We start from the raw sequence: 16,599 nt of genomic DNA, 5'->3' as shown, positions 1-16,599 counted from the left end.
GACTCCAGCTTCATCTTATACTACCATCCCATATCACCACGGGAATCCAAGTCCATCTTATACTGCCATCCAATATCACCACGGGAATCCAAGTCCATCTTATACTGCCATCCAATATCACCACAGAAATCCAAGTCCATCTTATACTGCCATCCAATATCACCACGGAAACTCAAGTCTATCTTATACTGCCATCCAGTATCACCACAGAAATCAAGTCCATCTTATACTGCCATCCAATATCACCACAGAAATCCAAGTCCATCTTATACTGCCATCCAATATCACCACAGAAATCCAAGTCCATCTTATACTGCCATTCAATATCACCACGAAATCAAGTCCATTTATACTGCCATCCAATATCACCACAGAAATCCATCCATCTTATACTGCCATCCAATATCACCACAGAAATCCAAGTCCATCTTATACTGCCATCCAATATCACCACAGAAATCAAGTCCATCTTATACTGCCATCCAATATCACCACAGAATTCAAGTCCATTTATACTGCCATCCAATATCACCACAGAAATCCAAGACCATCTTATACTGCCATTCAATATCACCACGAAAATCCAAGTCCATCTTATACTGCCATCCAATATCACCACAGAAATCCAAGTCCATCTTATACTGCCATTCAATATCACCACGGAAATCCAAGTCCATTTATACTGCCATTCAATATCACCACGGAAATCCAAGTCCATCTTATACTGCCATCCAATATCACCACAGAAATCAAGTTCATCTTATACTGCCATCCAGTATCACCACGGAAACTCAAGTCCATCTTATACTGCCATCCAGTATCACCACAGAAATCAAGTCCATCTTATACTGCCATTCAATATCACCACGGAAATCCAAGTCCATTTATACTGCCATCCAATATCACCACAGAAATCCAAGTTCATCTTATACTGCCATCCAGTATCACCACGGAAATCAAGTCCATCTTATACTGCCATCCAATATCACCACAGAAATCCAAGTCCATCTTATACTGCCATCCAATATCACAACAGAAATCCAAGTCCATCTTATACTGCCATCCAGTATCACCACGGAATCAAGTCCATCTTATACTGTCATCCAATATCACCACAGAAATCCAAGTCCATCTTATACTGCCATTCAATATCACCACGGAAATCCAAGTCCATCTTATACTGCCATCCAATATCACCACGGAAATCCAAGTCCATCTTATACTGCCATCCAATATCACCACAGAAATCAAGTCCATTTATACTGCCATCCAATATCACCACAGAAATCCAAGTCCATCTTATACTGCCATCCAATATCACCACGGAAATCCAAGTCCATCTTATACTGCCATCCTACATCACCACGAGAATTCAAGTCCATTTTATACTGCCGTTCCATACCACCACATTATTTCAAGTCCAATTTTTCAAGCCATCGAAACTAGTACAGTACTTGAAGTCCATCTGGTCCTATTACAATACTCCGAGTCATGCTGGTTTTCTCCCCCTATATTACAGTATTTCAATTCCAACTGACCCTACCACTCGACATGATATTGTATATCTACAACTGTTATATTCACAGAAGCTTGAATTACGAAAACAAACAAAGGACAGCCCTTGACACGGTAGTAGTTAGAGCTATATACCACATCTCAAACAATACACAGGGAAGAGCCATCAGATTTTATCGTTAAACCTGAAATCAAAGTCAGTGTCTGTAAAGCAGTAAACCCTCCACGATCACTTAGAAACAAACCTTGTAAACACTACAGTTGTGTGACAGACGGAGAGACTCGTCAGTAGTCACGAGCTAGCCATTTTGCACAGAATCGTCGCCATAAATCACGACATAATAGAGATTAAAATGACGAAAGGTCCCGAGTCAGCGGTAAGCCTACGGACTTATAATACAAAAATCCGCAGTCCGATTCTCCACGGCGGACAAAGTACACGTAGCCCATTGTGTAGCTGTGCACGAATGAAACAATGACAATAGTAATAAAGTGAAGTGTGAATACGAACAATAAGTGTGAAGTGTGAACACAAACAATAAGTGTGAAAGACCTTTTCTGTAAACTTTTACGTTTGTTTGAGGCGCATTATTCAAAAATAGTTGAAGAAAAAAAACAGCTAATTCCGCAGAGTTTCTACAACGAATATTATTTATATTATATTATATTATAGTTACCAAGATACACTTGAACAATGTTACTTATCTTTTGTTCTCACTCACACATTTAGGACAAATAATTTCATCAACATTGATTGAAATGCCTTAAATGAAGCAATTTAAATTTTAAAATCGCATCACATATGTGTGTTTGTCTGAAAGTTTTCAACCCAAGAGAGCTCTGTGGGTCGAAAGAAAATGCGCATAGCGAGAATTGGACCATCCTTTCTTTAAGAGTTGCACACTATGGTAGAACTAACAGATATTTGTTGTTGTTTTTCTTTCAGTTGGGCGACCTCCCAAGATATCTCACATTAAATATATTAACACTTATAGCCAACAGTAAGTTAAACTATAATGCAGCCAAGTACAGTAAATACGTTTTGGATACTGAAAACAGCACCGACACGTGCCGTACAAAGATTGGTTCAAACATTTTGAAATTAGTTGTGCTAGACCACCTAACAAAATCTTCGAAAATATTCCCCTAGTCTCATCGGTAATATGAGGAATACATAAAAAACAACAACAAAAAAACACTGTAAACAGGACCTGAATCAACTCGAAGGAAACGACACAATGGCTGAACGGCTGTGAAGGTTATCCATTTGAAAACGGGTGTCATCCGCAGAACCTCTTGGGTAATCTGTGAAAAAGAACACACAAAACAACGTTCTAATTGTTTCAAGAATTCTAACACATTATTGTAATATACATTTCCATTCTGCAACGAAACTCATATATTATGTTGTAGTGATACGTGTTTGGTCAATGGCTGTTATCAACAATATTAAAGAAGTCCACACGTCGTTAATGACTCCCAGTGACACGTGTATTGTCATTAATGCTACAACAACTATATTAAAGAAGTCCACACGGTGTTAATGGTTTCCATTGCAAGTGTTTGGTTAATGACTGTTACAACAACAGTAGTGAAGAAGTTCTTAGGTTATAATGATTTCTGTTAAGTCTTCTGGTAACGGACTAACATAAATTAATAAAGTAATTAGAAATGTTACATATAAATTAATCGTGTAGTTAAAACTGTCAAAATTCTTAACCAGTACTCTAAAAACAATATACATGTATATAATGCAGTGGTACCTCGGTTCTCGAACTTAATCCGTTCCAGAAGGCTGTTCGAAAACCGAATCAATTTTTCCCATAAGAAATACTGTAAATTAAATTAATCTGTTATAGACCCCCAAAAATTACGCATTATGAAAAATTTTAAGTAAAAATATTGTTTATTTATACCTGTATAATAATACTTACATGCATAAAGTCAACCACAAAACTATAAACACAATAAAAAAACAATAAATGAAAATTTAACTGCACTTTACCTGTGCTGAGGAGAGCTGATGGTGTAAGTGAAAAGTGGTGAGAAACGTGGAGAGTAGGAGGGTTATTATTGTTTGGAAGGGGAGTCACCCTCCATAAAAACGTCAGGTAACTCTACTTCTGGGGTTCTTTATCTTTTCTGTCTCTTTGCTACAACCTGCTTGAGACTCACTGGACCTATTTCTCACTAGAAACTTGTATAATGAGGTTTGTTTCTGCCTGAATTTTAAAATGTTTCTGAAGTAAGACACGGCATTGTCATTGAAAAGGTTTATGCTACGGTTTGCTGCAGCTTTGTCATGGTGAAATTTTTCCACAAAACTTTGTAACTCTCCCCATTTTCCACACATTTCCTTGATTAGTGAACTAGGAACATCCTCCCTTCCCTCCTCCTCATCTGAAGACACTTCCTCAGTTGCCTTCTGTTGCTGCTCCTTCTGAAGCTCTTGGAGTTCTTCCATGGTGAACTCAGTGTTGTGGCCTTCCACCAACTCCTCCACATTATCACCACTCACATTCAAGCCCATACACTTGTCTAGTGAGACAATATCCTCGATAACAGGCTCAGCCTCAAAGCCTTCAAAGTCTCTATCTGCTACTGAGTTTGGCCACAATTTCTTCCAAGCTGAGTTCATGGTCCTCAAAGACATTTCCCTCCAAGCCTTGTCTGTGATCCTCAAGCAATGGAGGATATTAAAGTGATTTTTCCAGAACGCTCTGAGGGTTAACTCTGTGTCAGAGGTCACGTCAAAGCACCTTTGAAATAGTGCTTTGGTGTAGAGTTTCTTAAAGTTCGATATGACCTGCTGGTCCATGGGCTGAATGAGAGGAGTCGTGTTAGGGGGCAAGAGCTTCACTGTAATGAAACTGTTCTCCTCCACCAACCCGTCCTCCAAGCCTGATGGGTAAGCAGGTGCATTGCCCATCACAAAAAAACCTTGAGTGGCAACTGTTTTCCGTGAGGTAATTCTTTACACTTGGGGCAAATACTTCATGGACCCACTCCATAAAAAAATTGCCTGGTTACCCATGCTTTACTATTAGCCCTCCACATGACATTTAGTTTACATTTCAGGACATTATTTTTCTTAAAAACCCTCAGGTTCTCAGAATGGTACACAAGCAAAGGCTTAAGTTTTAAGTCCCCACTTGCATTACTACATAACAATAGAGTTAGCCTGTCCTTCACTGGCTTGTGTCCTAGCAATAACTTCTCCTCCTTGGTGATGTAGGTCCTCTTTGGCATTTTCTTCCAAAGAGACCTGTCTCATCACAGTTGAACACTTGTTTGGGAATAAAACCCTCAACTTCTACATAGTCCTTAAATTCCCTAACAAATTTATCAGCAGCGTCTTTGTTAGAATGAGCACCCTCCCCATGTCTCACGAAGCTATGTATGTCACTTCTCTTCCTAAATTTTTCAAACCACCCCGAACTAGCCTTAAAGACATCACTTGTATCAGCACTCGTTCCAGAGGTGTTTTTCAAGAGATCAACATGCAACTGCTTTGCTTTCTCACAAGTGATGGTCTCAGAAACGCTATCATTAGCTAACTGTTTTTCGTTTACCCAAATCAACAACAGTTTTTCTACCTCTTCCATTGTTTGTGATCTTTGTTCAGTAAGCACTGTCACTCCTTTTGGAACATCAGCTCCTTTGATGACCTCTTTATTTTTCAGTATGGTGCAGACTTCACCATACCAAACTGTGTAGCAAGGTCAGACACGCAAACACCACTCTCATACTTCGCTGTGAGATCTTTTGTCACCTCTACTGTGGCTCTAACAACTTTTCTTTTTGGTTTGCTGCTTTTATTATCCTTCTTTGACCCCATGGTGACTTATTTAATCAGAATATTTAGAAAAACAACCAAAAGAAAAACGAGAACGTTCACATCAGATTTTAGCGGGGGTGTCGACTGAGCGACAGGTGCGGGTAAAATGTTTTGGGCAAGCTTGGCGTGGGCCGAAAATTAACGAAGGGTCGTTCGGGTTATTTCGGGGGTTCGGGCCACGACAGTTTAGTTCGATAACCGAAACATTTGTTTTCTCAAACAATATGTTCGAAAACCGAATTGTTCGAGAAGGAGTCGTTCGAGAACCGAAGTACCACTGTATATATAATAATATATGTTATTAAAATTAGAATTATTTATGAGAATTTTAGTTCACAACTTAAATACAGCTTAAGATATTTAGATGCTCCCTCTTTCTCGCGAGATGAAATACTGTTACAATAATATGACGTTATTTATTTACTTTAAAAAAAATAGGTTAAATATAAACATTAAATTTGTTAAGAAGATACGTCAAAAAGTCTGGTGTGTCACAGTGATTACATTACATTTGTTAAGAAGATACGTCAAAAAGTCTGGTGTGTCACAGTGATTACATTACATTTGTTACGAAGATACGTCAAAAAGTCTGGTGTGTCACAGTGATTACATTACATTTGTTAAGAAGATACGTCAAAAAGTCTGGTGTGTCACAGTGATTGCGAATTAATTTTGTATTCTACGAACTAACAATAAATAATATTTTTTACACGTAATTTTTAAATAATAAGGTATTAATATTATTGAAGGATATTTAAAGTTTTGTTCGATAGACAATTTACTTAGTCAGGTTATATGCTGTTCCAGTCGCGTTTGTAAAACAAACAAACAATAAAAATATATTACATATTTCATTATTCACTACACTTCACGTAAAAATGTGAATGTCGTTAAAATTGGCACAAAAGTCGAAAACAGCTTACAATATTATTGTAAAGAAAGTATCTAACCGAATAATGTTAACTGTTGTTTTCTTATTGTCAGCTTTAGAGTTAATATATCTTCGGCTAAAATAAAAACGTTTTATATTTTACCAAAATGAAATGTTGCCGTCTCTAAACTTGGGTTGGTGGGGAAGGCGATTTGGCATTGGACTGCGAACGTATAGTATTCATGTCTTTCAGAACGTATGCAGAAGAGTGTGGTCCTTCAACCTGGTTGGTTACCGCTGTTCCCGGTCCGTTGACACTACATTCTGCCCTTTTCTAATAACAAGAAAAATATATATATAATAGGTAAGCTGTGTTTCAGAAGGTAATTACATTTAAAATAAAGAATCGATTACTTATTATGTTTCAATAAGGCACTTGTTTGTTTTATGTCGAGCAGAAAGCGGTAATAAAAACACGACTTTTGGCGCCTAAGCCTTCAGACTTCCCGTTGAACGACTGCGTGGCGTCAGACAACCGTTTGAATGATAACTGTTCAAAATTTATTAACAAGGGAAGTAATTTCAGGTTTTCTTTCGAAAACTACACCAATGTTTTACAAAATTTCTTGTAGACAATAAATTTATCGAATCAGGTTAATTAAGTGTTATCCTATAGCTGTGACAGCGAACCTATGGCACGCGAAAAACTTTTGCTAGCACGAGGCATGAAGTGCCGCCTCTTGATTCTTTAAACCCTAACGCTAACCCGTAATAAATAAATATATACAATGATTATCATTATTGCCAAATACAGCAATGAATGATTTATTTTCCAACCCGCAATGAGAAATGTTCACAGGAAATGTCTCACGCCCTCTTGACGCCAGCTTTGCAGTCAGTAGAAACAGAGTAAAATATAGAATATTAAACATGGAAACAAACATAACAAAACAGCTAATAAAAGATATTTTTCATATAAATTCCTTTTCGCATGTCTTGATGAGAACGTCATCAGCTAGACTAGCCATTACTGCTTGATTTTGTAGGGCTGATGAAATCTGCGAAGAACTGTTTAACTTGATAACGTTGCCTAAACATACCACAGGGGCTGAAACATATAAGGCAATAGTAAACGAATTATCCAATCGACAGGTTGACCTCCCAAAAATAGTTTCCATGACAACTAATGGTGCATGACTGGTAAAAAAGCTGGTTTTGTAAATTTGTTTACAAAATATGTTGGACATCCACTAGTAGGTTTTCATTGTATTATATTCGAGAAGGCTTTGTGTGCAAAAGCTAGCCTTAACCTGTTCAGTGTCGTGGACGAGATAACTCTCGTCCAAGCCGATCGGTAACACAGTGCCACGGACGAGTTAATTCGTTCTCAATAATACCTAACTTTAACGCTAGATGTCAGCACCATTTGACCTACTTACAAATTTTTCCACTTTCGATCCAAAATGGCGTCACAAAAAGTTACAAAATGAAGAAGCATTAGAGTTGTATTGTAGCAGCTGAAATACTTGGCAGTCAACAGGTTAAGGAGCTTGAAAAGTGATGGAAACTGTAACCAAGGTAGTTAATTTTATTACTGCGCATGTTTTGAAAAAAAATCAGAATTTTCTAACAGAGGAGTATCATGTGTACACAGGACCACTTATGTACAACAATGTTCATTGGCTAAGTAGAGGTTCTGTCCTTAACGATTTGAATGTTTAGATGAAATTCGTCTGTTTTTCACAAATGAAAAATTTTCTTGTCAAGAATTATCTGATGTATGGATTTGTAAGTTGATGTTGCTTACAGATTTCTCCTCACATTTAAATGACTTGAACACCAAATTACAGGGATCTGGCGAAACACTTGATGCTACGTTTGATAACATAAAAGCTTTTGAAATAAAACTGAATTTTTTAAAGCGTGATGTTTACAAAGGCACTTTTAAATATTTACCAAACCTAAAACACACATGACAGATCTTGAAATTCATGAGAAAATATACATTCAGAGCAAATACAATTTTCAAGTATCATTAATTCAACTTTTGAACAATTTTCTTTAAGATTTAATAAGATTTGAAGAAAACTGTAAAATTCATAAACTGAATTTGAAAATGTTACGGTGGACTGACTTGGATAATTTTGAAATGGAACTGATTGATTACAAATCAGTTCAATTTGGAGACAGAAACTTGTCGACTTAAGAGCTGAACTAGAAAATATCGAAATAGATCGATTAGTGACTGGAATAATACAGAAAATGAGGCTCTGAAACTCTGATTCTATTCCTGAAACTTCTGAGTCTCTGAAAAATGTCAGTATTAACAGTATTTTCATCAACATATTTATATGAGTCGTTATTTTCAGTGATGAACTTTGTAAAGTGTAATTATAGGAACAGACATGATGATAAAACTAGTGCTACATGTATAGCTCTCAAACAACCAAACACAAGCCTGATATAAAATATCTGTCATCATCTGTGCACCAGCTAAAGTCTCACTTAGAGTAAAATATGTTTATTTTACTTTCATTGTTTTATTTTTATATGACATAATATGAACCAATGTTTATCATTTCACAAAATGTTTTCTCTCAACAATAAAACAATGAATAAACGTAAATGGCCAGGTGGGTTAAGGCGTTCTACTCGTAATCTGAGGGTCGCGGGTTCGAATCCCCGTCACACGATACTTGCTCGTCCTTTCAGCTGTGAGGGCGTTATTATATTACGAACAGTCCCACTATTCGTTGGTAAAAGAGTAGCCCAAGAGTTGGTAGTGGGTGTTGATGACTAGCTGCCTTCCCTCTAGTCTTACACTGCTAAATTAGGGACGGCTAGCACAGATAGCTTTGCGGGAAATTCAAAACAAACAAACAAACAATAAACGTAAATAAGCAAGAGGACTCATTTTTCCTTAAAATAAGTCCACGATTATTGTCAGTAATATGTTAATATTATTTCTTGTGAATTACTAAACTTATTAATAATATCAAACTCCTAATGCTGTTTAATTTAAAATAATTCAGAATTAGAATAAATGATAATCTGCTACTAAAAATTACCATGGACACGCGAGAGAATCTTTAAGAAGATTATCTCCAATTTGGACACACACGATCTGTAAAAGGTTCGCCATCCTTGTCCTCTAGACTGTTTTAATTTCACTGACTCACCAAATGTTTTAAAACAGAGATAAACATAAACATATTAACTTTAAGAAATGTCGAAACAAAAGTAGTTGAAGTAATCAATATTAACGTAGAATGCCCCCCCCCCCCACGTGACATAGCGGCAAGCATCTCTGAGGGCTTACAACGCTAAAATCGAGTTTCAATATCCGTGGTGGACATTGCACAGATATCCCATTGTATAGTTTTTGTGCTTAGCTATAAATATACAAAATGTAACTTAAAAAGGGAAAAATTACTGGAAAGCTTCCACTTCTTACAATAAATATTACTTCGGAAATAGATACATGAACATTTAGCCAGTAATGATAGAGCTTCTATTGTTACATAACCATATGATAACACTACGGGAAATATCCATATTTTATTCGTGAAATAGCTACCTTACGTTTCGCTGAAAATTATAGTTACTGTAAAACATTCTCGTCTTTTAAATTCTTGTTAAAATTCATCTTGATTGCCATACATACGATAAAAGTTTAAGTATTTGTGTATCACAATGTGCGTTTCTACTCTAATCACGTTAGACAAATGTTAAACCCATTTAGAAACTCAGTGTAAAGAAAAATACAACCTTGTTTCGTATTTTGGAGAAAAAAATCGCGTGCTATTAATTAAACTTTGACCTATGTGGAATTTAAGCTTCGTGTTTGAAAATTTAAACCAGTTGAGAAAAACAGAAAATAGAATGTGTTAATATATATATATATTAATTTAAAATAATTTTTTAAGTTTCAATAACCTTCCAAAAAATACTCCAAAACAAAGAGAGAAAACGTTTAAGTGACTGAAATACCATTTGTCTGATTTCTCCTTTTGAGGATCCTTCTGTATTGGCTGAGGATTCGGGATGTTCTTTCATTGGACTACGAAGAACCTCCTGACTGCCAGAGGGCGTTACTAAAATATTAATTAATGCGAACTTCAAAGTACAACACTTCACAAATATGTCCCTATTTATGCTTTTTCTTAAAAGACTCAGACGAGATTTGTTTAATGATCTGACTAAAGGTTTAAGCCTGATATTTTTCAACGTACAGAAACTAGTTAATAGTTACCACCTTGATTAATAACTAGTGAGAAATTTACGAAAGATTGTGGAAGGCAGGCTAACTGACGTCGAATCACGTGATCCGCTCATATCGGTAAAATAATGAACGGCCCAGCAAGAATTTTAACGTTATGACGAGAAACCCACTTGAAGTAAAAATGTATTCTTAAGATGGCTGGTATGGGTATTGAAACTTTAATTAAAATAAAGTACAGAACAACATTTTGACCTTCTTAGGTCATCGTCAGGTTAACAAAGAGTTTGTTTGTTTGTTTTGAATTTCGCGCAAAGCTATTCGGGGCTATCTGCACTAGCCGTCCCTAATTTAGCAGTGTAAGACTAGGGAAGGCAGCTAGTCATCACTACCCACCGTCAACTCTTGGGCCACTCTTACCAACGAATAGTGGGGTTCACCGTCACATTATAACGACCCCACGGCTAAAAGGGCAAGCATGTTTTGGTGCTAAGGGGATTCGAAACCGCGATCCTCAGATTACGAGTCGAACGCCTTAACCCACCTGGCCATGCCGGGCCATTAACAAAGAGAGTTCGAATCTCCGTCACAACAAACATGCTCGCCCATTCAGCCGTGGGGACGTTGTAATGTGACGGTCAACCCCACTATTCGTTGGTAAAAGAGTGGCCCAAGAGTTGACGGTGGATGGTGATGACTAGCTGCCTTCCCTCTAGTCTTACACTGCTAAATTAGGGACGGCTAGCGCAGATAGCCCTCGTGTAGCTTTGCGCAAAATTCAAAAACAAAGAGAGTTTGCGGCTTACTTACTACTTGTACCAGCCGTCTCGAGAAGACGTATGTGTTTATTTATTAGAAAAACCTGCCAGAACTATCAAAACAAGACCGACATCTAATCCAGAAGAAAATCTACAATAACTTTAAATTTTAAAGGTAAAAATTAAAACCGAGAATAGTAAACCATACATCTACAGCAAAACTTCATAATTTCTTCTAACTTTCAAAATACACTTACCTGAACGAGGGGAAGGATGTGAACGTTGAGAATAGTTGCTCGCGCTCGGCCTTCTGGACACGGGCACGTGCAGACTTAAGTGGCTGGAACGTTTGCTGTTACTTTTACGTTTCTTTCCCAGTTTAATGTGCATCAGTCGTGGATGGGGAGAGTTGAAAATAGTTCTCTGGTTACGAAACCTGGCCCTGTCAAAATATGTAAGTACGTGTTTAGCGTCTGGCCCTGTCAAAATATGTGAGTACGTGTTAGTGTCTGGCCCTGTCAAAATATGTAAGTACGTGTTTAGCGTCTGGCCCTGTCAAAATATGTGAGTACGTGTTTAGTGTCTGGCCCTGTCAAAATATGTAAGTACGTGTTTAGCGTCTGGCCCTGTCAAAATATGTAAGTACGTGTTTAGCGTCTGGCCCTGTCAAAATATGTAAGTACGTGTTTAGCGTCTGGCCCTGTCAAAATATGTGAGTACGTGTTTAGTGTCTGGCCCTGTCAAAATATGTGGTACGTGTTTAGCGTCTGGCCTGTCAAAATATGTGAGTACGTGTTTAGTGTCTGGTCCTGTCAAAATATGTAAGTACGTGCTGAGGTGTCTGTCCCATCAAAATATGTAAGTACGTGTTTAGTGTCTGGCCCTGTCAAAATATGTAAGTACGTGCTGAGTGTCTGGCCCTGTCAAAATATGTAAGTACGTGTTTAGTGTCTGGCCCTGTCAAAATATGTAAGTACGTGTTTAGCGTCTGGCCCTGTCAAAATATGTGAGTACGTGTTTAGTGTCTGGCCCTGTCAAAATATGTAAGTACGTGCTGAGTGTCTGGCCCTGTCAAAATATGTGAGTACGTGTTGAGTGTCTGGTCCCATCAAAATATGTAAGTACGTGTTGAGTGTCTGGTCATGTCAAAACATGTGAGTACGTGTTGAGTGTCAATCACAGCTAAACTTTAAATAACCACATCGAATCTTATGTAAAACAAGAAGGACATTTTTTTACAACGCTATAAACCGGTTTTGATACCCGTAGTGAGCAGAGGACAGATAGTGCACTGTGTAACTTTATGTTTAATTTCAAACAATCATAGGTTCGTCATTTCTTCACAGATTTGAAATCTAATTACAATTTTGGAGTTCGGAGATCAAGTCACTTGGATTGTTGTGTTTGACCACGCTTAAGGTCTCACAGAGAGGATGATTAAAGTAAATTAATCTATGATAACTTTATATTTTGTCTTATTAGCTGTATTTTTGGCCCCATCAATACACAAGCGTGGGCGCGAGTCAATGTGAATATACGTCATCACTCATCGGGACCTTTACCAGCCTACCTCTCTAATTAAAATTATTTTAAAGACCATTAAAATAAATTAATTTATGAGACCTTGGGCCAAATATATCAACGGAAATGGATTGAATTTCTGAGTCCAAAATTAGATCTCAAATACGTCAAGGCATGACAAAGCTTCGCTTCTTCTTTTTGGGTATTTGGCAAAGCTACACGATGGCTATCTGCGCTAGCCGTCCCTAATTTAGCAGTGTAAGACCAGATGGAAGGCAGCTAGCCATCACCGTTAAATCTTTATCAACGAATAGTGGGATTGGCCGTCACGTTACAACGCCCCACGGCTAAAAGGTTGAGCATGTTTGGTGTGACGGGATTCGAACCCGAGACCTTTAGATTATGAGTCGAGTGCCTTAACCACCTGGCCATGTGAGTCCGAAAAGTTTGTACTCATAAAAACAAAACACAAAACAAAAAATTCAGAGCCATTCTATAAGTCACGGCTAAAAACCGTCTTGTAGATTAACTTACTCTAATTCTGCCTAAAATAATTTAAAATGCCGCGGCTGTTGAGTGTTCCCTGTTGTTTTATAAACCCAGACATGACATATGTTTGTGTGATGGGACAGCAGTAAGTGTACAACCTTACAATGCTCATATCCGGAGTGCGATTCTCCCATGATTTTTCTCTGAAACAAACAAATTAAAAAAACATAACTTTTTTTTGTATATTGCTATAAACCCGGCTTATAACGTCATAAGTCCACAAACTAACTGCCGATTCACTGAGGGTCTTGTGATACCTTAAGACATTAGAAAAAGAAAACTAAATCAACCAATGAAAACAAGAAACGTGATATAATACATAATATCTTCTCGATACTGTCTTTCAGGCCTAAAGTTCAACACACTCCGAACTTTAGCGTTTTGCTATTTTGACGTCAACAGTCCAGTTGGTCTAGTTATTAAGTTATAAAATAAAAATATATTTCCGGCTAAAAGCGACCTGAAAACAACTTATTAATTGATAAAACGGCGACCTTCTGTAAGACAATTAAAAATAAAAGTTACTTGTTTTGTATCATTTAGCTGTCCACCGCGGAGAATCGAGCCTCCGATTTTAGCGTTGTAAATCCGTATATCTACTTACCGCTCTCTCAACGGGGGACAGGTAGATGGGTTGTCTTAACTATAATACACTTGCCTGCTGAACAGCTGTAAAGCGACACACATTCCGATGAACATAATCCCTAGAACAACGATAATAGGTATCATTGTCCTGGTTTCTATCCCTTCACTTGTCGACCATTCTTCGTCGGATATTCCTCTTGTGTCCAAGCGATCATCTACGAACGGAGAGGAAATACAGCCAATGCTTTAGAAAAATGGACACTTGGAAGTAAAGTGAATTATCTGAATAGAAATCTTTTAAAGTGGTTGTCATACACAACTGTTTTAATTTTAAATAAATATATATATATCCAAAAATGCAACTGTAATTTTATTTAAGGCAAAGTACCTACGGCTATCTGTCGCCGTCCCTAATTTTAAATGATAGGCTAGAGGGAAGGCATATCGTCAACAGCACCTTCCGTCAATTGTTGTGCTACCGAATTGTCGGTGTGGTTTTGGATTTTGAATTTCGCGCAAAGCTACACGAGGGCTACCTGCGCTAGCCGTCCCTTATTTAAAAGTGTACGACAAGAGGGAAGGAAGCTGGTCATCAACTCTTTGGCTACTCTTTTACCAACGAATATTGGGATTGGCCGTCACGTTATAACGTCCCTACGGCTGAAATGTTGAGTGTATTTGGGGTGATGTGGATTCGAACCCGCGACCCTTGGATTAGGGGTCGAGCGCCCTAACCATCTGGCCATGTCCGACCCATAATAGTGGGACTTGATAATCACGTTTATAACACTTCCAATGTGCGGAGTTCGAGGGCTTTGTTGTTTTTTTTTTCTCGCATTAACTGGAAGCTAGTGATGCTGTATACAAACACCAACCTTTATTCATGTTTTAAATGAATTTGAAGCGTTCTAGATTCAGTAACTAATAATATAAGATTCTGTTGTTGATTTCGCCGTGCAAAGCTACACAACGACTTATCTGCACACTGTACATCACGAGGAATCGAGCCCCGGATGCTAGCAATTTAAGCACGTAAACTGTTAATTTATACCTTCATAATTAAACACAGATTAATTCCAGTCATTATTGTAGTAACAAGTTATAAAATGGGAACCAGAAAGATGTTACTTGTTACAAAGACAGCTCAACACGTGGTAATGTTACAAATATACCTTTGAAAACAACAACAAAAGGAATTGCTGATGTTCCGCAGTGCTTGTTGTTGTTTCGTCATCAGGGAATCTTTTGTCTTCTTGTCAATATATTTTTCTTCGTTTAAAAACGTAATGAACGTAATTGTCAGCTTTACAGCCTAACGAAAAAAACGCTTTGCAAGTTTCTCTATTTTGAGTTTAATATAAAGTTCATCCAAGTTAAACTATTTAATTCACTGAAAAAAAAAAAGGCCGTTTTTGGACCATATTACATTCAAGACCAGGTTGATTATTGCTCAGCTAAACCAACCGTTTTTCTGAAACTGTACTAAACCTAGGATTCAAAAGAAGCCAGACATTAACACAATAAATCTAAGAATCACGACTCCAAAAACTCTGGGCATTAAACGCAAGGGCTTGAGGCGTTCGACTTGTAATCTGAGGGTCGCGGGTTCGAATCCCCGTCGACCAAACATGCTCACCCTTTCAAACGTCGAACATTATAAGTGACGGCCATTCCCACTATTCGTCGGTATAAGAGTAGTCCAAGAATTGGCGGTGGGTGGTGATGTCTAGCTGCCTTCCCTCTAGTCTTACACTGCTAAATTAGGGACGGCTAGCGCAGGTAGCCCTAGTGTAGCTTTGCGAGAAATCCAAAAGCAAACAAACAAGTTAAACGCAAATGTTCATAACGTAATAACTGTTCCAAATACACAAAAGAGGCTTAGTTCTAACTTAGATACACACAAATATATATATATATGACATTGGTTTAATTAATAGAACGAATATTTACGAAGTACCTGAAATGCATGATGAAACATTTACATTCTGGAATAGCGTGAAGTTATCCCGACATGCGCATGCTCCGTTCTTGCATAATGAATGCATGTCATTTACCTCACACTCCCGGTCACTGACGCATGACTTGCTGAGTTCTTTGACTGAAATAAAAGGAAGTAAAAACGTTTTTTTCAGATACAAATAAACGACATAATGAATAGTGTTACCTTACCTTCAATATTGAAAAATATCTAAGTATCAAATGGTGAAATATAAGTGGAAGCTAGATGTCATAATGTCATAGACATAGGAATCAGAGCGCGAGGGGATTCAACCCCACATGTGATCACGCCTAGTACGGGCAAGTTAATATATGTTAATAATTTTAAGGTTGCCGTACACTAAATGTTTGTGCGTTATCACGTATAGTTGAGGGCTTGTTCCCATTGAAGTCGCTAAATATCACATTTTCTGGAAGACATACACCCTGATACGAATAGAATTACCACATTCAGGTTTCGTATGCACTAAATAGTTCGAAAACATACTGCTTGAAAGCTGATTTGGCTTTGACTTAAGTCTCAAAATAACTTTAAAACATCCTGTTTGAAAACTAAAACTTGAAACTCATTCAAAAATATCTTGTTTGAGAAGTTAGCTTTGAAACTCATTCAAATAGATGATGCTAAAAAGTTAGTGCTTTGAAACTCATTCAAAAAGATCATGCTAAAAGGTAGCTTTGAAACTCATTTCAAATAGATGATGCTAAAAAAGTTAGCTTTCCCAGATCTCATTCAAAAGATCAT

At 37.5% G+C, this 16,599-nt stretch overlaps 1 protein-coding gene across 1 annotated transcript; it reads right to left on the bottom strand.

The window, feature by feature from the left end:
- Positions 1 to 1,116: 1,116 nt before the first annotated feature.
- On the bottom strand, positions 1,117 to 15,949 carry LOC143242499 (uncharacterized). The gene is made up of 6 exons (XM_076485927.1): positions 15,814 to 15,949; positions 13,930 to 14,071; positions 11,459 to 11,643; positions 10,215 to 10,318; positions 6,388 to 6,558; positions 1,117 to 2,820 (listed from the first exon to the last, which is right to left on the bottom strand). Exons 1-5 carry the CDS (start codon positions 15,899 to 15,901, stop codon positions 6,409 to 6,411), a joined length of 669 nt encoding a protein of 222 aa, XP_076342042.1. The 5' UTR covers positions 15,902 to 15,949; the 3' UTR covers positions 1,117 to 2,820; positions 6,388 to 6,408.
- Between the last annotated feature and the right edge of the window lie 650 nt (positions 15,950 to 16,599).

Source organism: Tachypleus tridentatus, unplaced genomic scaffold (genome assembly GCF_004210375.1).
Source record: "Tachypleus tridentatus isolate NWPU-2018 unplaced genomic scaffold, ASM421037v1 Hic_cluster_2, whole genome shotgun sequence".
NCBI classification, from domain to species: Eukaryota; Metazoa; Arthropoda; class Merostomata; order Xiphosura; family Limulidae; genus Tachypleus; species Tachypleus tridentatus.
This window is presented reverse-complemented; position numbering and strand designations above follow the sequence as displayed.

What these genes read in the sequence shown, in the direction of transcription:
- LOC143242499 (XM_076485927.1), bottom strand. Translation starts at nt 15,901, where the DNA reads ATGCATTCATTATGCAAGAACGGAGCATGCGCATGTCGGGATAACTTC. An exon ending in GCTTTACAGCTGTTCAGCAG is followed by an intron (nt 11,644 to 13,929) that starts GCAAGTGTATTA and finishes ATATTTTGACAG; the next exon opens with GGCCAGGTTTCGTAACCAGA. An exon ending in ACATCCTTCCCCTCGTTCAG is followed by an intron (nt 10,319 to 11,458) that starts GTAAGTGTATTT and finishes TTAATATTTTAG; the next exon opens with TAACGCCCTCTGGCAGTCAG.